A 27,519-nucleotide genomic window follows, 5' to 3' on the forward strand; every position below is an offset into this window, starting at 1 on the left:
CCTTTATATAGAGGTGTGAAAGAGACGTTGTGAAATTGCCAGCACATCAAAAGAGTCGTTGTTGAAGCTTGATCTTTCACCAATGATCTTTTGCCTGATTTGGTTGTTGTCCTATGAAGAACCAATTTGAAATTCATTCCCATTGTGAAGGAACATCTTCTGCAGACTTGGTTGTACATTCAGAGCTGTTATTTTGTCTTGTAGTAGCGACACAAAAACAGAGTAGTGGAGAAGGTGGTTGTACAGTTCGTACAAAGTACAATGTCAACGCTTTCGTTCCTTTTGCAAGCAAATGCCTTCAAACACTTTTGAAATGACCGTTGCAAAGTTACACTAGTCTTCTGCTGTCTTTAGATGAATTTCGATCCATGAAACAACTCTTGAATCCTTGAATTTTGCAAATCCAGTTGATCTTCAGCTTCTGGTGCAAAACAGCTTCTGATGAGCTTCAGCTTCTGAACTACCCGCTTCTGATGAACTTCAGCTTCTGATGACGTCATCATTCTTCAGGAGCACTTTGTCTTCAGGAGCACTTCTCTTCAGACGCTTTAAAGCTTCCTTTTCTTGATTCCTTAGCTCTCTTTTTGTTCTTCAGAACCTTTTTATGATGTAAATTTTTAACTATGGTCCTGTACACTTGAACAAATATTAGCTAGTCCAATTTACAATTTTTAATACCTTGTTATCATCAAAACTTTTTAAGGTTCATTGTTAAACACATTTTGTTCCAACAGTTTCATGCCTCAAACAATCCCTCCTTAGTTGATCCCTTTCGGGGGAGTTAACAGGGGAGATCACTTTACCTAAATCATCACACTCCCTAATAAGAACCATCCCTAAACGAAAAGCTAAGAAATTTGAAAAACGAGAAAGACGAAACGAAAGAGTACCTGAGAAGTTGAAGAGCTCGAGATTGAAAATCCAGAGAATCAGCTAACAAATTTGAGCGAATACGGAGAGTTCAGAGGCAAAAAAAGCGGAAATGAAATAGAGAAGGAGAGGAAATGAAGAGAAAGCGCGTCTTTATAGAACAACAATTAAAGCCGCCTCAAAAAACACGCCCACCTTCATTACGATTGGAAACACGTGGCAAAAACACCAAGATTTGAACACGTCACTACCACTGAAAAGTCACGCAATCTGAATCGTTCGATCATAAGGAAAATACAAGGAACTCGCCTCGTATGCCTTTAAGAACTCGCCTTTAAATTCCTAACAAGTGACCAACTCGCCACGCCGTCACAAACCACTTCGCCTTGTCCCAAGACTCGTGCTTGGGGGGATGTGAATGGCGAACCTATAAATCAAATCAAGCGTATACTCCCTGGGGGGCTCTGAAACAAAGTAGAAGCACCCTATGGGGTCTTGTGAAACTCGGATGATAGCATACAGGGACACACATGAAAACATAAGCAAAGCATAGCCAAATATTAAAAGCAAATTAATCACTTCGCCTTGTCCCAAGACTCGTGCTTGGGGGGCTGTGGACAGTCAATATATTCCTAAAGACCTAAGTATCCTTCAAAAGGGCATTTAGACCCTTCTAGAGGCCTTAGCGCCCTCCAGCAGGGCTCTAAGGCCCAAGGCTCGACCATCCCAAGACGCCGCCTCAACCAGCTTTTAGAAGCCTCTAGAGCTCGGCCTAAATACCTAAAATACCCCTATTACTTAAGCCATAAGTAACCACAAATCTGGCCCATATATGGCTATAAATACAACCCAATACAATACAAACCCTAATACGATTATTGTACTTTTGCAAGTACATATAAGTTTCATTTTGACTTGTTAAAAAAAAACGACAATAATAAAAAAGTTATAACATACTTTTTTTTTTGTGGTGGCTGGGGTTTGAACCACAGACCTTGCATTTTTTATGCATTGTCCATACCAACTGAACGAAACTCACGAGGACATACTTTTTTTCTTTAAAGAATATTTTATTAACTAAGTATATTTATTTTCTTAAGTATTTTATGCATGACACTTTTTTCTAGTATTTTATGCATGACACTTTTTTCTAGTTTTGAATTCCAATTTACATTTACAAGATGAAGCTAATTTGTTATAGATTTTGAGTACCAAAATGTTGTTAGATTCCCTTAAACAAAAGTTGTTAGATTTATATTATTAATTATTAAAGATTAAATATAATTTTAACATATGTCAAAGAAATTGTATTTTATCTATTCAATGCTCATAAAATATTGACCACGATATTTTGCAACATAATAATCATAACAAAATAACACCTAAATCTGACGTATCATACATTAGAATTAGGCATAAACAAGATCCCACGTATGACCTACCAATTTTCCCGTAGTTGCCACCACCACCCATGTGACCACGTCTAACAAACATTATAAATATTACAGGATTCCCTGACCTTAATCATCTCCAATTTCCATTCATATTCATCACCACAAACATCTTCATCCAAAAACAGCAATGGAAACCGCAACCACCCTCACCGGATTACTCCAATCCGTCGCTGAAAAATTCCCCTCCCGTCGTGCCATCTCCGTCGCCGGAAAATTCGACCTCACCCATTCCCACCTCCATGAATTAGTCCAATCCGCTGCCAATCATCTCATCTCCGCTGGAATCAAACCCAACGATGTCGTCGCTCTCACCTTCCCCAACACCATCGAGGTTCTCATAATCTCATAGATTCTCTTTTTTTTTTTTCTTTTCAATTTTTGTATTTTATTTCTTTCTGATTTTGCTTTAAGACTCAATTTAATATTTATAAATTTCTCGCAATCCAATTCAATCTCTTAAATATAATACATTACCCATGAAGAATAAAAGACAAATCAATCATCACGAGTAATTTGTCTCTCGTGTGAAAATGTCAGAATTCAATAGGTATTGTTGTGAGAGAAATTCAATCTCCAACAATAATACGCATATCATATCAAACATTTTCGTACGAGTGACAAATTAACTAGTTAGAATAGAGGGATTGATTTGTCGTCCTCGTAAGGGCCTGAGGTTCAAACTTCGACCACCACAAAAAAATGGATTGATTTGTTTTCGCAAGAAATTTGTAATACAATTACAGAAAATTTGGTCTATAATCTTATAAAAAATTTTGTAAGTTATATATTTTGAATTTTGTTGTTTCAGTATGTTATCATGTTCCTTGCCGTGATTCGAGTCCGAGCCACGGCAGCACCATTAAACGCAGCATACACATCAGAAGAATTCGAGTTTTATCTCTCCGACTCAGAATCAAAGCTTCTCTTAACACCATTAGAAGGCAACAACGCTGCTCAAACCGCAGCTTCAAAGCTCAACATTCCACTCGGTACGGTTTCCTTCAATAAAACCGAAGAAGAAACAAAAATTTCAATCTCGCTGACCCAAACCGAGTCAGCGAACTCGGTTTCAGAACTCATTAACGAACCATCCGACGTGGCACTTTTTCTCCACACATCAGGAACCACAAGTCGGCCTAAGGGGGTCCCACTGAGTCAGCACAATTTGGTTTCATCGGTTCGAAACATTGAATCGGTTTATCGGCTCAGTGAGTTGGATTCGACTGTGATTGTTCTTCCTCTTTTTCATGTTCATGGGTTGATTGCTGGGTTGCTGAGTTCACTCGGTGCCGGAGGTGCGGTGGCGTTGCCGGCGGCGGGGAGATTCTCCGCATCAACGTTTTGGAAGGATATGATTCAATATAATGCCACGTGGTACACGGCGGTTCCTACCATACACCAGATTATATTGGACCGTCATCAAAGTAACCCTGAACCGGTTTACCCGAAACTCCGGTTTATTCGTAGCTGTAGTGCTTCGTTGGCTCCGGTTATTCTAGGTTGGTGTTTATGTTACTTTTCTATGCCTCTCTCTTTTTCTATGAAGTTTTATTCTTTCGTGTCAATATTTGCTACGTCACTCTGCATTGATAGATTGATAGTTGGACCAAGATCCAGCATTTAACGTAGTTTTTAAATTGGTTAAAGATAAAAAAACAGAGTAAAAATGAAACTACCAGTACTAACACATATTTTAATACAAACTTTTCAATGCATTCTCTTTGATTAACATAAATTTCAACTAACTAGAAAGTAAATGTTAAACTGTGTTGTTAATATTATTTATATTTAACAAACATTTACGTTAAGTTTATCAGGAGATAAACAAATGTGGTTGTCAAAGAATTAGCTAAAAAATCACATCCATTCTTAACTTCCGTAGTTTTGATGAGATTCCAACATATATTATTGATTTAATTTTAAATGAAATGATATAAGCTATTTTCCGTAGAAAAAAAATATTCACAAAAGTAAAATACAAAACATTGCTTTTATAATATATACAGATATTTTTTTAGGGGTACAGAAAATAAAGATATGTTATGGTGGAAATTGTTGAATTCAAACTTGTTAAAAAGACAAATGCTAACAACTTTAAAGATTTAGAAATTGTTGTTTAAGATGCTACTTTCTGTTTTCTTTAACTAATGTTTTATAACACTAGTTAGCATGATTAAGAAATACCAATCATGAAATTCGATAATGTAACAAAAGAACCCTCTCCCTAAGGGTATGTTTGGGGTGGGATTTAGCATGGGAAAGCATAGTTGTTTCCCACCATGGGAAAGTTTTTTTTGTCCATCAGATTAAAGAGGAACACATATTTTATGATGGTCTGCCCACACTATATCATCCATCAACATTCTCTCTCCTCCATTCCCCATTCATGCAGTCACCCACCACACCCATTGTTTCCTGCTGATTTAGTCTACTGAATCAAATCTAGTTAATATGTATCATTCTTATGTTTGAAAAAAACGCAGACCACATCAATAATTTTTCTTTATTCATATGTTTGATTCTTATGAACTCTAATTAATATTGGTAGTAAAAAATACAAAAGTAATAATTGATGCAGCTCAATCTTCTCTACCATGTCAACCCTCCTCCTGTGAAGACAATAAAATTCCAAACCCTCTTCTTATTCTTTCTTTTGTTCAATTGTCTATGGCCCAAGAACCCAACAACATATCAACCATTCCATAAGTTGAAAAACCTTCAAATTCTTCCTCACCTCAAATAAAAATAAAAATGTAATTAGATCTGGAAAATGAAATAAATCAGAGAAAAAGTTTTTAATCTAGAAACAACAACAACATTCATATCACGTAAAGCATATTGCTTAAAACCTTTCAAACCCATCACTCCCAATTTTCACACATTAAATTTCCATTACAAATCAAATTACCATCTTTTATTGTGGGATTCAAGTGAAAAGTATCAAATCAAAATAAATATATAATATAAAATAAATAAGAAGATTGGTTTATGAGAAATTGTGAGTGGTAAAATAATAAATTTGGTATTTCATTTCTCAATTTGGGAGAAAAAAACTATAAAGAGAGTGAGGAGAGATGGTTGTTGTGATTTAGAAGAGGTAGGACAATGAACTTGACGTTGATGGTGGACTGGTGGTGGTGGGTTAGTGGAAATCACGTTTTTTGTTTGAAGGAAATTTTGATGCCATTGAAGGTGGGGAGTAAGTGAGGATGGAGGAGAGAAGGGTGATGGAAGTGGAAGATAATGTGAAAAATATGGTGTTGAGAGTGTATGATAAGAATATGTTCTTTATTTGATCTAACCATTAAAAAAAACTTTCCCATGGTGGGAAACAACTATGCTTTCCCATGCTAAATCCCACCTATGTTTGGAACTAAAGAGAGAAGAGGGAAATATAGCTGCAAGGACCGAAAGTTTTTTGAAATTTGGGATTCCATAGTTTGGATGCCATTATAATGTAGCAAGGTAAGATTGTTTTTGGTGGGGTCCATGCACAGATTTGTTTCTGCACCATATGCTATGGAAAGGTACAGAAAGGCTGAAAGTCTAACCTAACCTTGCCATTTTCTATTTTTTTAATGAATATGACCATAATTTGCTAACAGCAAATCAAAAGCATTATGTTTTTAAATGGCAAATCAAAAACATGTATAAATTATATATTTATTTCTATTTATTAATATATTCATTTATTTATGTAATAGGTATATTAATAAAAAAAATATTATATTATTTAATCAACAATGAAATCTATATTCACATATTCCATGTTTTTATAGGGATAGTTTTCTCATTTAACAAATATACATTTTTCTTTCCTCTAACTTTCCTTTCACTTTCACTTTTACCAAACAACCCAATAAATCATCTCACTTTCTTTCCTTTACTTTTCATTCCTTATACTATCTTTCCTTTTACTTTCTCTCCACATCCAAACAGACCCAAGAGTTTCATTTAAGTGACATTGAGTTTTAATAATTTTAATGACTTTGTCTATCTTATACTCCCTCTGTTTCAAAATGAGTGTCGCTTTAGTCAAAAAAAATTGTTTCAAAATGAATGTCACTTTCAGTTTCCAATACAATAATAACTTTTTTTTTTCAATTGTACCCTCCAATTAATACTCTGCACACTACTTCCAAAATATTACTTTTAAAATTAACCAATAGTTAATAAGTATAATTTGGTAAAATAATCATTTTCTTTCTTTTAATCATTGCATTTCTTAATATGTGTGTAAAAACCTAAAACGACACTCATTTTGAAACAGTTGGAGTAATTAATCATTCTTTCTCATCAAAATAATTATTTTAATCATTCATCTACATCTTCTCATTAAAATATACTACGAAATAAAATATACTAAAGTCATTAAAATCACTAAAACTTAATGTCAACCAATTATTTTCCCTTTACATGACTTGGTCCCTTTATATTCATTTCTAGCAAAAATTGATAATGTGGTATTGGTATTGGTATTAATTTTTTTTTGAAAGATGGTATTGGTATTAATGACAACTGATGTTTCATGAATGAGTAAGACTTGTATAGATAGGCATGCCTCCTCATAGCTAGCTGCTACTATGTTACCACAACCCTCGCTAGTTGATCAATAAAATAAAAAAAAATAACAACTATATACTAGGACTCTACTACTTAACAAAGACAAGGAATAAAAAAAAAAATTGTTTAATCATTCTATTGACATTCAAAATAGGAAAATTATTCAATATGTTTAAGAGTTTGGAAAATCATGTAGAATAAATTATGATATACATTTATGATTTTAAAAAAAATAATATGTATGTTGTCTATACTAACTAATAATTGTATTTGATACTAGATCGTTTGGAGGAAGCATTTGGGGCACCCGTTTTGGAAGCTTATGCTATGACTGAGGCTACTCATTTGATGTGTTCAAATCCTTTGCCAGAAGATGGTTCCCACAAAGCTGGGTCGGTTGGGAAACCTGTGGGTCAAGAAATGGCTATTTTGGATGAATCGGGTCGGATTATGGAGGCTGATGTTAACGGCGAGGTTTGTATTAAGGGACAAAATGTTACAAAAGGCTATAAGAACAATGAAGAAGCTAATAAGTCAGCATTTTTGTTTGGTTGGTTTCATACTGGTGATATTGGTTACTTTGATTCTGATGGGTATTTGCATCTTGTGGGTCGGATTAAGGAGCTCATCAATAGAGGAGGTATGGTACTTATCTGTTTTTTGGATTATTATTATTATTATTATTATTATTATTATTATTATTATTATTATTATTATTATTATTATTATTATTATTATTATTATTATATACATTATTTTATTTTGGTTTTCAAATTTCTTTTCAAATAATGATGTTTGATTTTAAAATAGATTGTCTTTTAATAGAAAACTTTGATTTTTAGGTTTGGGATGATTTTGAGAAAAAAAAATGAAGATAATATAGAAAAATCATTGATATTTCCTTGATTTGGATTCTCTACGTTCATAAATCATGTAGTCTCTACATTTAATTTATTTTTGGGTTGTTTTTTTCATCACAACCCTTAATACTATATCCCTCCAATCTTTCTCTTAAACTTTTTACACTAAATGCAAGATCCTATAGTCATATGATAAATCATGTAGTCTCTACATTTAATTTATTTTTGGGTTGTTTTTTTCATCACAACCCTTAATACTATATCCCTCCAATCTTTCTCTTAAACTTTTTACACTAAATGCAAGATCCTATAGTCATATGAAACTGTGCAGAATTCTGGTCGATGTTTCTTTAATTGAAATTTGAACGCATTAATTTGATCTAATTTTTTATCAGTCTAAATTGGCTGCGGCAATATTGTTAGAAACAAAGGTAGGCACTCACTTCTTTAAAAAAAAAAAAGTAGGTACTCACTTTTATTTTATATTGTTTATTTTGCCACCTAGCATAACACATAAAACTTCTTAATTAACATCTGCATGCTACTTTTATTTGAGGAATATCAACATGTTACATAAATATTTTCTTTAAGGGACCATATGTTACATAAATAATCGTTATAAGAAATAACGTGTCATGAAGAGGTGTCGACGTTACTTGAGGTATCCAATGTGTCACGAATAATAGATTGAAAGTGATGGTTTTGAAGTTTTGATTTTATAGACACACGTTGGAGAAGACGTGGGGTTCTAAACAGGGAACCAACTAAACAATCAATTGTTCTATGTTTTTTTAAATAGTTTAATGATCAAAAATTCGTGGGTGGAAATCCGAAGTTTGAACCCTCACCGTTGCACATTGCAACATAGCTCATTTGAGCTATGTCTACTGGGGACTTTGAATGATATACTATACTGGTAAAAACAAAACTGTTGTCCTATTATTGGATTTACCATGTATATGAGACAACATGTTGACACTTGGATGGTGTGTTCAAGAAATTGTTGGGATTTAGATTTTGTTACTATGTTGGATGTTGATCCATCCACCAAATTTAGGATCCGTTTGGATGGCAATTCAAAGTTTGAACCCTTACTATTGCATATTGCAACATAGCTCATTTGAGCTATGTCTATTAGGGGGCTTTGAATGCTATATTGTATTGGTATAAACAAAACTGTTATACTATTGATTAACCATGCATTCAGACAACATAATGCCACTTGGATGATGTGTTTAGGAAACTGTTGTCATTTGAATTTTGTTATCTTGTTGATTGTCGATCTGTTTATCAAATTTAAACCTTAATTATTCTTTTGCAATGTTTACTTTCACATTCTTTGTGACTTGGTTTTGCACCGCATTTTTCTAGAATAGATTATGGTTGGTCCACTTGATATATGATTTATCGTTATTTATTTCCGTTTAGGTTTTACCTAAGCCAAGACTAATGTCTTCATCTTTGTATCACTTTATTTTTATTTAATATATTTTTTCTTCCGTTAAAAAAAGACAGCATATTTCATTTACTTTATCTTACAAATCAATTTGTTTTTCTAAAAAATATGTATTTTATCTCGTTTATTCACAATTTATTTATTCTTCAATTGTAGAAAATTTCTAATAGAGGATGTTTTAATTTTTGTCTTATCAATTTTTCAGGAGAGAAAATATCACCAATTGAAGTGGATGCTGTCCTCTTGGCACATCCAGACGTAGCTCAGGCAGTTGCTTTCGGAGTGCCAGATCAGAAATACGGTGAAGAGGTTTGTTTCTCATTTTAATGTTTGTTCTCACATGTGTACATCTTCACTTAATTCAACTATACCACAAACATTGTTACGTCACTATTATAAACAAAAATTAATATTTTAGATTAATTTATTAAATATTGTATGTAATCTATAATAAAGACTATATACATTATTAATTGAATGAGCCTAAAATGTAAAAAATTTCTTAAAATAATGACCGAAGTTTAAGTGTTATGTTGATGTGTGTAGTATTTAATTTCCACAAATACATACTTCTCACCCAATTTTTTTTGACAAGTCTCACCAATTATCTATCTAGTAGTGAAGGATACCAATGCATTTTCCCACACTTTTTTATAGGCTAAAATATATTTTTGGTTCATTAAGTCATTTTTATGTTTCACTTTGGTCTTTTAATTTTTATCGGTTTTATTTTAGTCTCTAAAGTTGTTAAGTTTCATACTTTAGTCCTTTCAGTTACAAACATAAAACACTTTAGTTCCTTATTACAAACATTAGACACCAAAATAGATGACCAAAATGTCTATCACTTGCAAAGTGTGTAATTTAACATACCAAAGTGTGTAACCTTTGCAATTTAAGAGATTAAAATGAAAAGAAAAAAAAATGTGACCTAAGTGTCTAACCATTTGTTATTTAAAGGATCAAAATAAAATGAAAAAAAACTAAGGGACCAAAATGAAATTTAAAAATAATTTGAGGGGAAAAGTGTAATTTAACCCATTTTTCTAACATGTTTTTATGAATTTTAATCAATAGAAATTTGTTGTTCTTATGAACTATGAACTTTAATCAATAGAATTTTTTTTTTTATATAATTTAAAAGTAAATAGTGTCTAACATATTTGGTGCCATAAAAAATACAATAGTTTTTTTTTTGAGGAAAAAAATACAATAGTTATCAATCCCAGATATTTATATAAAAAAAATGAATGGTTGAGATTTTGAATTTCTTATTAGCTAAACTTAGAGTGTGAACCATTCGATCTCTATCCAACTTTGAACGATCGACTAGAGTGAGGGTGCGTTTGTTTCAACTTAAAAAAAAAAAAATAGATTTTGGGTTAAAAGAATCTAGAGATTCTTTTTTAGAGATTTTTTTATAAAAAAAAAAGCTAATATGAAACAAACGGACCCTACAAATGGATTTTTAGAGATTTTTTAACAAAATGGATTTTTTTTAAAATCTGAAACAAACACAACAAAAATAAAAAAAATTATTTTTTAGTTGAAAAAATAGATTTTTTTTAAAAAAAATCCCAAACAAACGGACCCTGAATCTGGTCCTACACCTACTATTTCTAGTGTTTTTTTGTTTTGTTTGATTGATATCATTTCATTTTTTCTGATTATTGATCATCATGTAACTCTGTTTTTTCGATAATTGATCACCATGCAACTTTGTTCTAAGTCCCCAATATATATCACATCGAAGGTACTCATAATTTACATGAATAATCGCAAGCAAACTTTGTTTCATAGTCATTACATATACTACACATGTTACTTTTATTTTTTTTGCATGTGTGAGGCCCTACATTTACCTAAAAGCCAAATTGATCTCATGGTTCTTGTGGTACTCAATTTTTTCCATTCATCACTCAAATCTCATACACACTTTGCTTGCGTTTGACTATATAGTAAAGAAAGTGATTTTGATTCATTTAGTTTTAGTTAAAAGTTAGTTTAATATAAAATGTTTCATATTTGCATACGTTAACATAAAGTGAGTATTTGTAAAAAATAAAAAACTTGAAAGTGAGTAAACACAATAAAATTAAGATAAAAGCTAAAAAAATTACTTCAAAATTATAATCAATTCCAAAGACAAACATGTAATGAATTTTAAGTATTTAGAATCATTTTTGACTGTCCTAAAAGTGCACCAAACATGCAATGAGCCAGATTCTCTCAAAAAAAAAAAAAAAATGCAATGAGCCAGATATTTACAAATTGTGGCGTACAAGAAAACTCTTCTGGTCGACAATATTCCATACTTATTAATGATAATAACTTCAAAAACATTTCGGGTATTATTGAAATCATATTTTATAAATCTCTTTGATGTCTTTCTTATTAAGGAAAACATGTTACCTAGCATCAACTCACAACCCATATGTGTTTGCGTGATTCTCAATGCAATGACAAAAAAAAATGTTATGTATTGTTTTCAATATTATGAAAATGTACTTAAAAAATTCAATATTTTCAAATTTTAATAATTAGTTTAGAATTTAATTGTTATGTATTGTCAGGTTAAACATTTTTAACATTGTCAATTATAATTGTTCAATCATTGAAAGTGTTTGACTTCAAATATATTCTTTTTACTTGTATCAAAATTAAACTTTTTGGTTTAACCGCAAAAAGAAAAATTGAGTAAACAAGGGCAATGAAATGATTTCAAAAAATGGTGTTAATTTTTTTTTTTTTTTTTGCGAATCACAAATTGCGGATAATTATTATACTCCCTCCAGTCATATTTATAAATACTACTTTTCAGGTTCATTAAATACTTGATGTATTTGGTATATATTATATTTGGAGTATGCTTATAACAAACATATATTAACTTTTTGAAAATTATGCTGTTAATATGTTTTACCTTTGAACAGATACATTGTGCAATCATTCCAAGAGAAGGATCAAACATTGATGCTGAAGAGGTGCTAAAATATTGCAAGAAGAATCTCACATCTTTTAAAGTTCCCAAAAAGGTTTTCATTACTGATTCTTTGCCCAAGACAGCCACTGGCAAGATTTTACGTCGTCTTGTGGCAGAACACTTTGTCTCTCAAGCTTGAGTCATGAAGTCCCTAGCTTTGGAAGCTTATATATTTGATCAATAAAGGGGTTGGAGGGAAACTTGGCATATAAGAGGAATATATTTATGCAACATGTTATTCTTAATTATACTATGTTAAGAGGTAGATTTTGATGATTCTTGTGAAGTGGGAAACAATGCAATGTTTAAAGAATATTTAATATTCAATCTCTTCTTGGTAATATTTCATTTTCTTGTTTATAAATATTTCTTTTACCGGAGGTAATCGTATTTGAGGTATGTTGATGATTACCTCAAGTAATATTTCTATGTTTATGGCTCAAGAGATTTAGGAAACTAAAAAAATGTGTCTTCATAGAATAAACCTTGTAAATGTCTATAGCAACAAACAATTGTGCAAAACACAAGGTAAAAACGTGGAATTTGGGTTAAGCAGTATTTTATAGAGTAAATTACACTCCCCTCCCCTCATAGATGCTTGAACTATACTCCCCTCCCCTCTTAGGCTAAAATATACACTCCCCTCCCCTCTTATTCAAAACATATTAGAAAACTTTTCACTCCCCTCCACTAAAAGAAGCTTGAATTACATTCCCCTCCTCTCTTATGTTAAAATCTAGAGTAAATTACACTCTCCTCCCCTCAAAGATGCATGAATTACACTCCCCTCCCCTCTTATGTTAAAATATACACTCCCCTCCCTTGAAAAGTAAAAGGTATATTTCCCTCCCTTATAAGATGTTTGAATTACAACCTCATCCCTTAATAATTAAATGCAATATATTTTAATCTATTTTAACATGAATAAATATTTTTATAATATATATTAATTTTGAACCACCACCTAAGAAAAATTAATTCATTTCTTTATAATTTAAATGTCAATGATAATTAAATTTAAATATTTTGCTATTGATTTTATAATTTATAGTATAAAATTGACGTTTAAATAATCATGTTTTATTGTCTTTAGTAATTTTTCACATATTTTAATTTTATTTTGGTTTGTTTCATATTTTATAATAGGTTTAAAACTACATGTTAATAAAATTGTGAATAAAAAATAGCGAAAAATATGTATTCAATTTTTTATTATAATAAAATAGATCCGCAATACTATTTTTTTTCGAAGGGTGTTATATTATTATTTTTTTGCTAGATCATTTGAAATAAAAAAAAAATATTGAGGGAAACAACTCCCCCACTAAAAAAATATTGGTGTGTTATAAAAATATTCGTTATTTTGTTATATTATTATTTTTGGCCAGTTAGGATTGAGGATCGGGAGGTGAAGCGTTTGCGTGACAAGGAGATCGTTTTGGTTAAAGTAATTTGGGTTGGGCCGACTGGTGAGAGTGCCACTTGGGAATCGGAGAGTAGGATGAAAGTTTTGTATCCGGAGTTGTTTCCTTCAGGTAATTTTCGAGGGCGAAAATTCTTTTTAGTGGGGAAGAGTTGTAACAACTAGATTTTTCACTAGAATTAATTTAATTGTTTTTAGGGTTAATGGTGTTTTTCACCCCTGTAATATAGGCCATTTCTGGTTTTAGCCCCTGTAAAAATTCCGGTTTGATTTATGCCCTTGTAAAAAATCTTTTTTCCGGAAAACACCCCTCCCCCCTCCAACTCAGCTGATTCGCTGACGTGGCGCTGACATGGCTTTTTTTTTCATTTTTAATTTTTTTTTAAATGGCCAGGTGTAAAAAAAAAATATTTCCACCTCAGCTTTTTATTTTAAAAATATTTAAAAATAAATTTTAAAAAATAAAAAAAATCCAAAAAATAATAAAATATTCAGTTTTTTTTTCCAGAAAATTAAAAAATCGAAATTTTTTTTATAAAAAATAAAAAAATCCAAAAAATCATAAAAATAAAAAAATTTAAAAAATCGGAAATAATTTTTAAAAAATAAAAAACCAAAAAATCATAAAAATATTCAGTTTTTTTGAAAAAAATTTAAAAAATCGACAAATAGTTTTTAAAAAATTCGGAAAAATATTAAGATTTTTTTCGAAATATAAAAAAACAGAAAAATAGTCATATTTTTTTTCCAAAAAATTTTAAAATCGGAAAAAAAATTAGATTTTTTTGAAAAATTTAAAAATTAGAAAAAAAACTATTAAGATTGTTTTTGGAAATTTAAAAAGATAGAAAAAAAATCAGAAAATATAATCAGATTTTTTAAAATTAAAAAGATTTTTAAAAATTCTGGAATTTAATTTTCAAAATACTAAAAAAGTAAATTTTCAAAATTAAAAAAAAGGTTAGATTTTTTATAAAACATTCTGGAAAAAAAATTAATTTTTAAAAATCTGAATACAAATTTAGAGGTTTTTATAAAAGTCATGAAAATTCCTTTTTTCCTATAATTAAGCTCTTCCTTAGAGGAGGTAGAAATCATAAATCATAAATCTCATAAAATCTTTTCACGACGATGGCAAAACCCTCTAATATTATTTGAGAATAAAAAGTCTTATTATAGCCCCAAAATGGATTTTTGTGAGAATCATTAGGCAAAAAAAATAATTTGTGGAATGAAATGATTTTTTGCCCAATATTTTATTAAAATTGTGGTATAAGATTTTTGAATAAAAAATCTGAATTTTTTCTATATTTGTATACAGATTTTTTAAAAAATTCAGATTTTCTTTTTCTTCAAAAGATCTGACCTCTTTTGTAATTTTGAAAATTAAATTCCAGAATTTTTTAAAATCTTTTTAATTTTAAAAAATCTGATTATATTTTCTGATTTTTTCTAATTTTTGAAAAAAAATCTAGATCAGCGATTTATATTTAGAAAAAAAATATAATCTGACTATTTTTCTGTTTTTTATATTTCCAAAAAAATCTTAATATTTATTCTGAATTTTTTTAAAACTATTTTTTGTTTTTTTGGAAAAAAATGAAAATTTTTATGATTTTTTGGATTTTTTATTTTTTAAAAAGTATTTTTCAATTTTTTAAATTTTTGGAAAAAAAAACTGAATATTTTTATGATTTTTTTATTTTTTTAAAATTATTTTTCGATTTTTTAAATTTTTTGAAAAAACTTTTTTACTTTTATGATTTTTTGGATTTTTTTTATTTTTTAAAAAATATTTTTCGATTTTTTTAATTTCTGGAAAAAAAATTGAATATTTTTATGGTTTTTCGGATTTTTTTTATTTTTTAAAATTTAATTTTAAATATTTTTAAAATAAAAAAGCTGAGGTGGAAATTTTTTTTTACACCTGGCCATTTAAAAAAAATGAAAAATGAAAAAAAAACCAAGTCAGCGCCACATCAGCGAATTTGCTGAGTTGGAGTGGGGAGGGGTGTTTTCTGGAAATTTTTTTTTTACAAGGGCATAAATCAAACCGAAATTTTTACAGGGGCTAAAACCGGAAATGGCCTATATTACAGGGGTGAAAAACATTATTAACCCTTGTTTTTATGTGTGTTTATATGTACTCATATGTGATTTATTACCTCTGTGTGTATTTTTGGTTGGGAGTTGTAGAATTCGGTGTTAGAAGAGTATTTTAGTCATTTTGGACTTAGTGGTATTTTGGTCATTTTGTGAGTAAGGGGTAATTTAGTAATTGTGATGAGAATTATTTTAATGCTTAGTGAGAGCTATTATTATTTTACTAAGTTACTAAGGAGTGTAGTAATTTGTTTTAGAACCGGTAAGTGACCGTTATTGTTATATTTTACCGTTAAGTGGATAGAAACATTTTGAATTAGATTAGCAATGGGTTAGGCTCATAAAGACATTGTGAGTTGAGCCCAATTATGTAGAGCCTATATAAACTCTAGTCTTTAGAGAAAATGGGGTTTCATATCATTTTACACATTTTTGAGAAGAGATAGAGAGAGAAAGAGTAAGAGAAGAAAAGTGTAATATCCCGCTCGTCAGCTAATGGAAATTTCATCTGTTAAATGTATCAGAGGACTAAGATTTATGGAAAGCGTTTATGATGGAAAATGTTATGTACGACGGACAATATTACTATGTGTTATCAGTCAAGTATGGACTTATGTATCAGTGTCAGCTAAACACGTTTAAGACGGAGGGTATTATGGTAACTTGGCGGCAGAGGAGTATTTAAGTGAAATTGGCCCAAAATTTCTCATTGGTGATTGCTCTTTCTCTCTCTAGGTTTTGAGAAGAGAATTCTCTCCTCCTTCTCTCTAACCCACGCCCTCTCTCTCCACTCTAAATCATCCAAACTTCTTCCTAATGTGATCAAGCATGGTTTTGGGTGGCTTAGCAAGCAAGGAACTAGTGGAGGAAGGATTAAAGCATGGTTTTTGGATGAAAGCCAAGGATCAAGATTGAAGCAAAAGCTAGGGCTTGAGCTTGGATCTTGAAGGAAACCAAGAAAACATGATTAGGTGAGTTCCATAGATAGTTTACCTACCTTTGGTTGTGTAAATTCATGTTAGAAAGGATTGATTTATGTTTATGAGGGATTTAGAACCCTAATGTTCTTTTGAGCAATTCTTGTTGATTCCATGTTAGTTTGCCATGAAATATGTTAATTTAAGTCAATATATGTTGTTGGGTGATTATGGTGCATTGCAGGATCAAATTGGACAAGTTTTGGGTCAAAACTGGAAATTTTGTACCTCAGACCCGAAGAACCACGCTATTAGCGAAATCTACGCTAATAGCGAAATTTTCAGGATGAGCCACGCCCCAGCTGAGCTATTAGCGCAGCTCTCTGGACTTGGCCAACTTGCTTTGGCCTATTGGCCCAGTTCAGGGTCCGTGGTGCATTCCGAAGCTTTTCTTTCAACGTTTTATAACTTTATAACCCCAAAACAACATTTAGGCAATGCACATAACATCAAATGAATCTTGAAAAGAAAATCATGGCAAACTTAACAAAAATGGCAAGAGTGAATCAAGAGAGTTTAAGCTGATATAACTCGGGTAGCAAATGAATTAAGAAAGGGCATGAATGTAGAGCCTTGACATAGCTTGTCAAGAACTAGAATAGTTAGTAAAGAATAGAATGCTAGGCATGAGTAGTATGCTTGATTAGATGCGAAGTGATATAGAGTATTCTCTTCGTATAGAAACTAGAGTGCCATACGAGTGTGGCCAGACGTGAATTGATTAGACATCTCTTCACATAGCAAGTTAAGCAAGCATATAGTTTACCTCTAGTCGGATCGTATAGGCATCCGAGGTAAAAGAGATAACATTTATAGATTTAATACTAATGTATATATATATAGACCAAGACTTTTAAGTTAAAGGTGTCATGTCTCTTGTGTCCACACTAGGTTGGCTCAAGGGGTTTCCATTAGGTGAAACGGGGTTAGCCGTAAGGAACCCGCATGTCACTTAGTAAGCAAGATGTAGTGGTCGTGTCTCTTGTGTCCACACTAAGTTGGTTCAAGGGGTTTCCATTAGGAGAAACGAGGTTAGCCGTAAGGATCCCGCACGTCACTGCAGGAGTGCCGTTGGTTATACCGTAGATAGGTTTCCATCGGATAGACAGGGATTGTGAAGTAGCAATAAACGTCACAAGAAAGGGGGGGTTTGAATTGTGACCCTTTTAAAAATTATTCCTGAAAGTTAAGTTTAGATTTATATACTCAAGAATGTTCTTGGTGTACGTTAGTTCAACAAGTTTAGAGTATATAACAATTTAATCAAAACAGAATGTTCTAAAGAATGATTATAAGCAGAATGAGAAAAATGATGTTAAGTTAAAATATAAGTTTATTTTAACAAAGACCAGAATGTTCTGGAGAATGATGACAGAATGATAAAACAATATTATATGTTGATTTTAAACCTTAGTCAAATATTTAAGTAATTGTTTTATCTTGGACCAGAATGTTCTGGAGATTAATGTAAGTGTGATAAAGTGTGTGTGTGTTGTGTAACTTTAAATAAAGAGAGAGAGAAAGAAGAATAACACAGGAGAGTTATCCTGGTTCACCAAACCCGGCTACTTCCAGTCCCCACACCTCGTGTGAGATTATCCACTATAGTTTTCTTGCTAACAGAAACTTCTGACTAGCACTATAAGATCTTGATCACACCAGATCAGTCCGTTACACCTGTATTATCAACCTCAGCAGGCTTCTACAATTCTTTGCGCACTAGCAAAAGAAAGGTTGGAATTTTCTACCTCAAACTATTAAGCCCAATAGACTTGAGAAGAATACAACACACTTTGTATAATGAGATTTGTGTGGATCAAATAAAATACTCAACTCGTAGTTTGAGTTTTACAATAGCAAATTCAAAAGAGAAGATCCAAGTGATATAGTGAGAGAGCTTGGAATTTGCTTTGTTTTCGAAGAGCTTTGTTTGTAGTGATGATTTTCACTTAGAGAGATATTAGCTTGCAAAACTCTTGCTTATAACCTTCAAAGGCCCTTGTATTTATAGGTGAGGAGTGTCTTGGTGATCAAGGGAGAAAATAGAGATGTTGGACACGTTTTTGATAGCTGTCCAAAGACTCAATTGATTTCTCTTTTCTTCTTTAAAATAGCCAGAACGTTCTCAGAATGTTCTGTATGAATAGCCTGGCTTTTACAGCACTGTTGCTTGCTTGCGCATGAGATAACCAGCTGTTATGAGCTGTATAACTTGTTGCCCAATGCAGATGATGTCATTGTCCTTTGTTATAGTGATGTCATGCTTTAAGCCATGTGCATTTATTCTTTAATGGGCTTCTTGGATCCAAATGGGTCGAACCTTTTTCCTAAGGCCCAAGAGACATTTATTAAATGCTATTTTGCCATGCTTTCTTGCTGTGCAGACTTGTTCACTTTTGATGTACTGTTTCATTTTCATCGTATTTGCCAGAACGTTCTCAGATTGTTCTCATGAAACAAATTCTCACAAAATGAATTAGTAGATAACAAGATTAAATAAATATAACATGTTTGTAATCTTTAAAACATCAAATAAGGATTTTGTCTCAACAATCTCCCCCTTTTTGATGATGACAAACATTTATAATTTATTTTGATTTTGATTTGAGTTTTTTGAAAATTTGTTAAAAACTCCCCCTCAATTTTAGCAACTAAAATTTTGTGCCATTTTGAGAGTATTTCCAGAATATGTTTATGGCAATTGAGTTTGATAATTTTATCAAAGAACTCCCCCTCAATTCATGCATTCAAGATTCATATGCAAAATGAGAATATAAACATAAACAACATATTTATTAATCATGAAGATCATTACAAGGTATCAAACCTAGCATTTTTAAACATCAAAAAGCATTGTTCATATGCGCACATACTAGCAGCAATTTGATCCTCAATCAATCATGATCAACATACATAATTAAAGACATAAATAGAGAATTAAAAACAGAGTTTTTAAACATCAAAATAGCATAATAAAATAGCCTAGCATTAATCTATTCTTCCCTAGATCCTAGCTGTTTTCCTGGTCCTCCTAGCTCATATTCCCCTAACTCCCCTAAACCATCTCCCCCTTTGTCATCATGAAAAGGGGCAGCAGCAACAGGAGCAGTAGCAGCAGGTGGAATGGTTGGTGAGGAAGCATCAGAAGAAGAAGAGATGGTAGGCATAAACATGGGATACATGGGAACATGAAAGGGATTCTGTTCTGGTCCAGGTACCTCATTCTTGTCACTCATGGTGTTCTTCCATTTCCTTGACAGAGTAGCTTCATAAGTTAGCCAAGACAAATAATGCAAAATAGCATTATTCCCTTCAATAACCCTAGTTAGATCATTACGTGTCTTGCTGCAATCTTTCTCAACTTTAGACCTTTTGGTTGGCCTTTCATTGTTCTCAACAATCCTTTGCGCCATAGAAGGAGACTCAGTAAACCTTGAAGGAAAAGTGAGATTGGTTTGAAGAGATTTGAAAGAATCCATCTGGACAGATGTATCAAAACCTTGTGGAGCAAAGAGTTTGTCCACTGAGTCAGGTTGGAATAAAGCAGAATATTCATGCTTTTGTGGAGAGATAAACAAGTTTGATGATTTTGTGACCGGGGGTTTTTCTGTGAAGCTTTGAAGGATCTCAGAAGCCTTGACATTTGAAAAAGACGCATTGTTGCCAAAATTAGCAAGCAATTCCTGATCCTCCTCCATCACAGGAGAACGTTCTGGAGAACGTTCTGGAGGGATGCAGTGTTCATCAGAAGCATTTTCTGGAACAGGATTTTGCAAAGCAGACTCATCTTCCCTCTTTCTTTTGAGGTCAGTTTGAGGCTCAACATCTGGTTCCTGCTTCATGTGACTCAGATTCTTTGGGGTGAATTGAGAATACTCAAATAGAGATTGTTCACCCTCAAAAGGAACATGATTTTTGATGAAGATTTTAGTGAGAGCCATTCCATATGGCAGACATGACTTTTTGTTTCGAGATTGAATGACATTAATCATGTTATGAATTATGATATGAGGCAGACTCAATTTCTCTTTCATGTAGATATGATACATGACTAAAAGATCGTTTGGACTTACATTTTGAAAATTGCCATTCCTAGGTAAGACACAGTGTTGACTTATACCATGGAACATTTTTGGTTTAGGCAGAAGGTTCGAAGAAACAAACTCAGTGACATTTGGTTTGAAAAGGAGTTTGAGAACATTCTCAGAATCTACTTCGAGTTTTTCAAACCAATCATCACCAAAAACAGTACGACCAGTATTAGAGATACCAAGAATGTCAGAGATTACCTGTGGAGTGAGACGAATCTCAACATCCTTGATCCTAGACACTATCAGGCTTTCCTCAGGGTATGCTTCTGCCATGAAGTAGAAAGCTTGAATAAGCTTTGGGTAGTGTCTCTCACGAAGTTGAAGAAATTTGGTCCAGCCTTGCTCATCCATATATTCCTTAAGATCAACTTTGTCTTTTTCAAGTTTGACAAAGTCATAATACCTTCCAATTCCAATAGACCTATTTTCCCATTTCTTCTTGAAATCTTTTTTCAATGTTGGATCAAACAGGGGTACCTTCTTTCCTTGAGAGATTTTAATGTTCTTTGGTTTTGAGGCAGTTTTGCGCTTTGGAGAACATTCTGGAGAATAATCTGAAGACAGTTTGGCATCTTCATCTGAAGAGCTTTCTGAAGAACCTTCTGGAGAACGATCTGGTTCAACAGTTTGCTTCTGTTTTCCTTTGTCCTTCACAGTTGGTTTAGGCTTTGGTTTTGGTACTGAAGCCTTGACAGAAGGTTTTGAGACCTTTTTGCTACTCTTAGGTTTAGGCTTAAGAGGAGAAGGAGTTTTCTCAACAAAAGGAGTAGGTGGTTCAGTTTCTTCATCTGAATCAGAGATTTCATGGACAGTTGTGTCCACACTGTTGGTTTTCCTTGTTCGAAGCCTTAGAGATTTCCTAGGTCTGGGATTAGGAGCAGATTTAGCCTTCATTGGAGGCATCTTCCTTTTGGCGGCGTTCCTGAGATGAGGAGCAATTTTGTTCAGGTTTGGAGGTTCCTGAGGAGCGGTTTCTTGTTCTTCAACCGCTTCTGTTGGTGGGTTGAGATTGAGGTTGACAAAAGTTGGTTGTGGTTCAACATACACAACCATCGCAAGAGGATGGAAAGATTCAGGGTCAGGGATGAAAGGAAATTCTTCATCATTCTTCGATGGAGTTTTTTCTGGTGTGGTTTCGGTGGTGAGATAACCATCTTGCATGGTTTGTTCAATAGTGTTTTTGAGCGGAGATTGTGGTGGAGTTTCGAATGGAGTAGTTTCCTTGGTTGGTGGTGGAGTTAAATCAAAACGTGGTGATGTGGGGGATGACGGTGGTTTCGTCGGAGGAGACGGTGGAGAGGGAGAGCGAGTTGGAGATGGTGAAAGAGGAGAAGATTGATCTGGGTTAGAGCTTCCAGCACCCTTGGTTCTTGCCATTTGTGGTGAAGAAGATGAAGTATGATGGAGATTTTGAGAGAAGAAGTTAAGACGGTTTGAAGAAGGAAGAGAGTGGGAAGTTTTTGAGAGAGAAAGTGAAAACCGGTTTTGGGAGAAGGAAAAAGGTGAGAAGTGACTTTTAGTGGTTTAATGATGAGAGAGGGGACAAGAGCATTAATGGGCTGTAATTTTTCTTGATCTTTGGTAATTTCTTTTCTACCTAGAGACTAGTTTAAATAGAAGAAATTATTTTGAAAGGACATGTTTTGAGGCGTGACCCTCAAGTCTGTCTTTGCAGGGTAATTCTTTCAAGAATGTTTTCAGAACATTCTGATGAAGAGAAGACTCTTCCTATTTTGACCTTTTGCAAGGATTTTGAATAATGTGTAATTTTTCTTTAATAAACTTAAAGTGATCCTCAACTAAAGGTTTAGTAAAGATATCAGCTAATTGGTTTTTTGTATCAACAAAAATTAATTCAAGTTCCTTTTTATTAACATGATCTCTAATGAAATGATGTTTAATTTCAATATGTTTTGATCTTGAATGTTGAATGGGATTCTTTGATAAATTTATTGCACTTGTATTGTCACAAAATACTGGAATATTTGTGTACCTTATAGAGAAATCCTCAAGTTGATTTTTAATCCAGAGAACTTGAGAACAACAGTTGGCTGCTGACACATATTCTGCTTCTGTAGTTGACAGAGCAATAGTGTTTTGCTTTCTGCATGACCAACTTATAAGTGCATTCCCAAGAAACTGACATGCTCCACTTGTGCTTTTTCTTTCTATTTTGTCTCCAGCATAGTCAGCATCACAGTATGCTATAAGATCAAAACAAGAACCTTTGCTATACCAAAGGCCAAGATCAGTAGTACCTACTAGGTATCTAAAAATTCTTTTTACAGCAGTTAAATGGGATTCTCTTGGAGAAGTTTGAAAACGTGCACATAAACCAATAGCAAAAACAATATCTGGTCTACTGGCAGTTAAGTACAACAGAGATCCAATCATTCCTCTGTATTCTTTTTCAGAAATAGTTTTTCCATTTTCATCCTTATCTAGGTTAGATGTTGGATGCATGGGAGTTGCCATTATTTTGGCTTCATTCATTTTATATTTTTTGAGAAGATCTTTTATATATTTTTCTTGACAAATAAAAATGCCATTTGATTCTTGCTTAATTTGTAAGCCAAGAAAGAATTTTAATTCTCCCATCATACTCATTTCAAATTCACTTTGCATGAGATTGGAAAAATCATCGCACATTTTTTCATTTGTTGAACCAAATATGATGTCATCAACATAAATTTGAACAATTAAAAAATTTGTGTTGTCATCTTTTCTAAAAAGAGTTGTATCTATTTTTCCTCTAGAAAAATTATTTTTGATTAAGAATGTACTTAACCTTTCATACCAAGCTCGAGGAGCTTGTTTGAGACCATATAGTGCTTTTGTGAGTTTAAACACATGATTAGGTTTATTTGCGTTCTCAAAACCAGAAGGTTGATGAACATAAACTTCCTCATTTAAAAATCCATTTAAAATGGCACTTTTGACATCCATTTGAAATAACTTAATATTTTTATGAGATGCATATGCAAGAAGAATTCTAATTGCTTCTAACCTGGCTATCGGAGCAAAAGTTTCATCGTAATCAATACCTTCTTGTTGATTATACCCTTGTGCTACCAATCTAGCTTTATTTCTAATAACTTTTCCTTCTTCATTTAGTTTATTTCTAAATACCCATCTTGTTCCAATGATGGATTGATTTTGAGGTTTAGGAACAAGGTTCCATACTTCATTTTTCTCAAATTGAGAGAGTTCTTCTTCCATGGCTTTTACCCATGATTCTTCACATATTGCCTCTTGTATGTTCTTTGGTTCAATGTGAGAGATCATTGCCATGTTGACATCATTATTTATGAATGATCGTCTTGTTCTTATTCCATCAGATGTATCTCCAATGATTTGTTCAGGAGGGTGATCACCAATGGTTCTCCAGCTTCTTGGAAGAACTTGTGGAGAATGTTCTTGAATGTTATCATCTTCCTTTTGAGAGATTTCTTCTTCATCTTCTTTGTTGATTATTAAATCATCGAACTCATCAAAAATAACATGCATGCTAATTTCCATGGTTTGATTTTTCAAATTATAAATTCTATATCCTTTGGAATTTGTTGCATATCCCAAAAATATTCCTTTATCTGATTTTGAATCAAACTTTCCTAGATTTTCTTTATCATTTAAAATATAACAATAACATCCAAAAATGTGGAAATATGAAATGTTAGGTTTTATATTTTTCCAGAGTTCATATGGGGTTTTGTTTAGAATTTTTCTAATTGAAACCCTGTTTATGATATAGCAGGAAGTATTTATGGCTTCAGCCCAAAAGTATTTTTCTACGTTGGACTCATTTAGCATTGTTCTTGCCATTTCCTAAAGAGTTCTATTTTTTCTTTCAACAACTCCATTTTGTTGTGGAGTTCTTGCACATGAGAAGTTATGAAAAATTCCTTTTTCATCAAAGAAGTGTTTAAAGAATGCATTTTCAAATTCTCCTCCATGATCACTTCTTACTGAAATGATTTTGGATTCTTTTTCATTTTGAACTAATGTACAAAAAGTTTTGAATGCTTCAAATGCTTCATCTTTATGTTTTAAAAATAGAACCCAAGTATATCTAGAAAAATCATCAACAATAACAAAACCATATTGTTTTCCACTTAAACTGGCGGTTCTAACAGGACCAAATAGATCTATGTGAAGTAGTTCAAGAGGTCTTTTGGTTGAAATAAAATCATTTGTTTTAAAACTGCTTTTAACTTGTTTACCTCTTGTACAAGCTTCACATATCCTATCTTTTTCAAAATCAATTTTTGGAAGTCCTCTTACAAGATCCAGTTTAGATATTTTTGAAATAGTTTTCATACTTATATGTCCAGCTCTTTTGTGCCAAATCCATTTATCTTTTTCAAGAGTCATAAAACAGGTTTCAGCTGGAATATCATCTAAGTATAAAGCATATAGGTTTTTCTTTCTAGATGCAGTAAAGAAAATCTTACCTGAGGATGTATGTTTTACTATACATATGTTAGGTTTAAAAACAACTTCAAATCCACTATCACATAATTGACTTATGCTTAATAGATTGTGTTTTAAACCTTCAACATATTGAACATCCTCAATTTTTGCAGAGTCTTTCTTACCAATAATACCTTTACCTTTAATTTGTCCTTTGTCATTATTTCCAAAGGTTACTAGACCTCCTTCCTTTTTTACGAAGGAGATGAAGCATTGTTTATCCCCAGTCATGTGTCTAAAACAGCCACTGTCCAAGTACCATGGCTTTGTTCTTGCATCTTGTGAGGATCCCTGCATTTTGAGTTAGTGGTTCCTTAGGTACCCATGAAGATGTGGGTCCTTTTTGGTTAGCTTCACAAATCTCAAGGTGTTTAATCTTGAGAAAACAGTTTACTTCTAGATGACCTAATCTTTTGCAATATGAACATTCTTTTCTTTTTAATGAAGAAGAATGTTCTTGAGAATGTTCTAAGATAGTCTGATCTACTTTTATTTCTTGTTTTCTCTTTTTTTGAAAACAAATAGATTCATGATGTCCTTGTTTCTTACAGAATGAACATTTTAATTTTTGTGGTATAAGACACTTTTCATAAATTTGATTAAAACCTAAACCAGTTTTGTCAAATTCTGCCATTTGTGAACCTACAATTTTTTGAAATGTTTCTGTTGATTTTATAAATTGTGAAAGATCATTTCTAAGTTCTTTGACTTCTCTTTTAAGAACAATATTTTCATTCCTAGAGTTTTCAGGAAGTTTGGTTTTTCCAAAGGCTTTTATTTTTTCAGTTGCTTGAAAATAAGAATCTTGTAGACTTTGAATAGTTTTCTTTTGATCATTATTCAAAGTTTGAAGCTATTCTTTTTCTTCCTTTAAATCAGAAATTTCTTTTTGTAAAGAGTGACATTTGTTTGTTAAAAAGTTTGAATCAAATAGAAGACTATCAAATTTTTTTCTAACTCTTTGTATACTTGAGGTTGGTCAAAAAGAATTACCTCTTCGTTTTCTGAATTCGCCATTAGAACCATGTTGGCTTCAGTGTCTTCATCTTTTGGTTCTTCAAGATCATCCCATGTAAACATCGATTTTGAGTAGGGAGATTTCTTCTGAGTCTTCTTGTTTAATGGACATTCATTTTTGTAATGCCCTAATTTGTTGCATCCGAAGCAGGTTACTTGACTTTTGTCAATTTCTCCTTTTGAGTTGTCTTTCTTGTTAGGAAAGTATTTCTTTATCTGATCTCTTCTTCTCATCATTCTTTGAATCTTCTTTGTGATGAGAGCTAGTTCGTCTTCTGCTTCTCCTTGGATGTTTTCTTCTTCATTGGATTCTTTGATTCCTTCGCTTTGTGTAATGGCATCTTCTTGTTCGCTTTGAGATGCTTTGAGAGCAACCATCTTTCCTTTCCTTGGTGGTTTATCATCTTGAAGTAACGTCTCATGAGCCTTTAATGATCCAATGAGATCTTCAAGGGCTAAAGAGTTTAAGTCTTTAGCTTGTGTGATTGCAGTTACCATGGGTCTCCATGTGCTTGGAAGACATCTTAATATTTTTCTTATCCGATCATGAGTGGTATAAGTTTTTCCAAGTGATCTTAATTCATTCACAATGGATGTGAATCTGGAGTACATTTCATCAATGTTCTCATCTTCGTTCATTTCAAAGATTTCAAATTTTCTTACACCGATGTCTATTCTTGTTTCTTTTACGTGACTGGTTCCTTCATGATGGATTTTTAGAGTGTCCCAGACCTTTTTTGCAGTATCACATTCATCAACTCTTTCACTTTCTTCCATGCTTAGTGCGCATGATAGAAAGAGTCGAGCTTTAGAATTTAGGAGTATTTTTTCTTTATCTTCTTTTGACCAAGATGATTCTGGTGTAATTGTTTCCACCTTTGTTGTTGCATCAGTTGTCATGGGTACATGATTCCCATTTGTGATTATTTTCCACATATCCACATCTTGGGATCTGAGGAATAGTTCCATTTTTCCTTTCCAGAAATAATAGTTCTTTCCATTGAAGAATGGTGGTCTTGTGCATGATAGACCTTCTGGTATATACTTTTCTTTTGACATTGCCTTCTTCCTGAATCTTTTCCTCCAACACTTGTTAGGTGTTTTTGTAGAGCCCGGACTCTGATGCCAATTGAAGTAGCAATAAACGTCACAAGAAAGGGGGGGTTTGAATTGTGACCCTTTTAAAAATTATTCCTGAAAGTTAAGTTTAGATTTTTATACTCAAGAATGTTCTTGGTGTACGTTAGTTCAA

General features: G+C 32.4%; 2 protein-coding genes and 1 pseudogene across 2 annotated transcripts; 1 reads left to right on the forward strand and 2 right to left on the reverse strand.

The window, feature by feature from the left end:
• Window positions 1-2,396: 2,396 nt before the first annotated feature.
• On the forward strand, window positions 2,397-12,529 carry AAE3 (AMP-dependent synthetase and ligase family protein). The gene is made up of 5 exons (XM_085718004.1): window positions 2,397-2,655; window positions 3,133-3,823; window positions 7,168-7,527; window positions 9,409-9,512; window positions 12,137-12,529. The coding sequence occupies exons 1-5, from the start codon at window positions 2,452-2,454 to the stop codon at window positions 12,323-12,325; spliced, it is 1,548 nt and encodes a 515-aa protein (XP_085574130.1). The 5' UTR covers window positions 2,397-2,451; the 3' UTR covers window positions 12,326-12,529.
• Window positions 12,530-22,508: 9,979 nt separating this feature from the next.
• On the reverse strand, window positions 22,509-23,321 carry LOC146915588 (secreted RxLR effector protein 161 pseudogene; annotated as a pseudogene).
• A 242-nt stretch (window positions 23,322-23,563) lies between these two features.
• Window positions 23,564-27,236, reverse strand: LOC146915589 (uncharacterized). The gene is made up of 5 exons (XM_085721388.1): window positions 26,244-27,236; window positions 25,331-25,541; window positions 25,001-25,231; window positions 23,788-24,400; window positions 23,564-23,684 (listed from the first exon to the last, which is right to left on the reverse strand). The coding sequence occupies exons 1-5, from the start codon at window positions 27,234-27,236 to the stop codon at window positions 23,564-23,566; spliced, it is 2,169 nt and encodes a 722-aa protein (XP_085577514.1).
• Between the last annotated feature and the right edge of the window lie 283 nt (window positions 27,237-27,519).

This window comes from Medicago sativa, chromosome 6 (assembly GCF_051527215.1).
Source record: "Medicago sativa cultivar Bolivia chromosome 6, Bolivia_mono, whole genome shotgun sequence".
In the NCBI taxonomy this organism is placed as follows: Eukaryota; Viridiplantae; Streptophyta; class Magnoliopsida; order Fabales; family Fabaceae; genus Medicago; species Medicago sativa.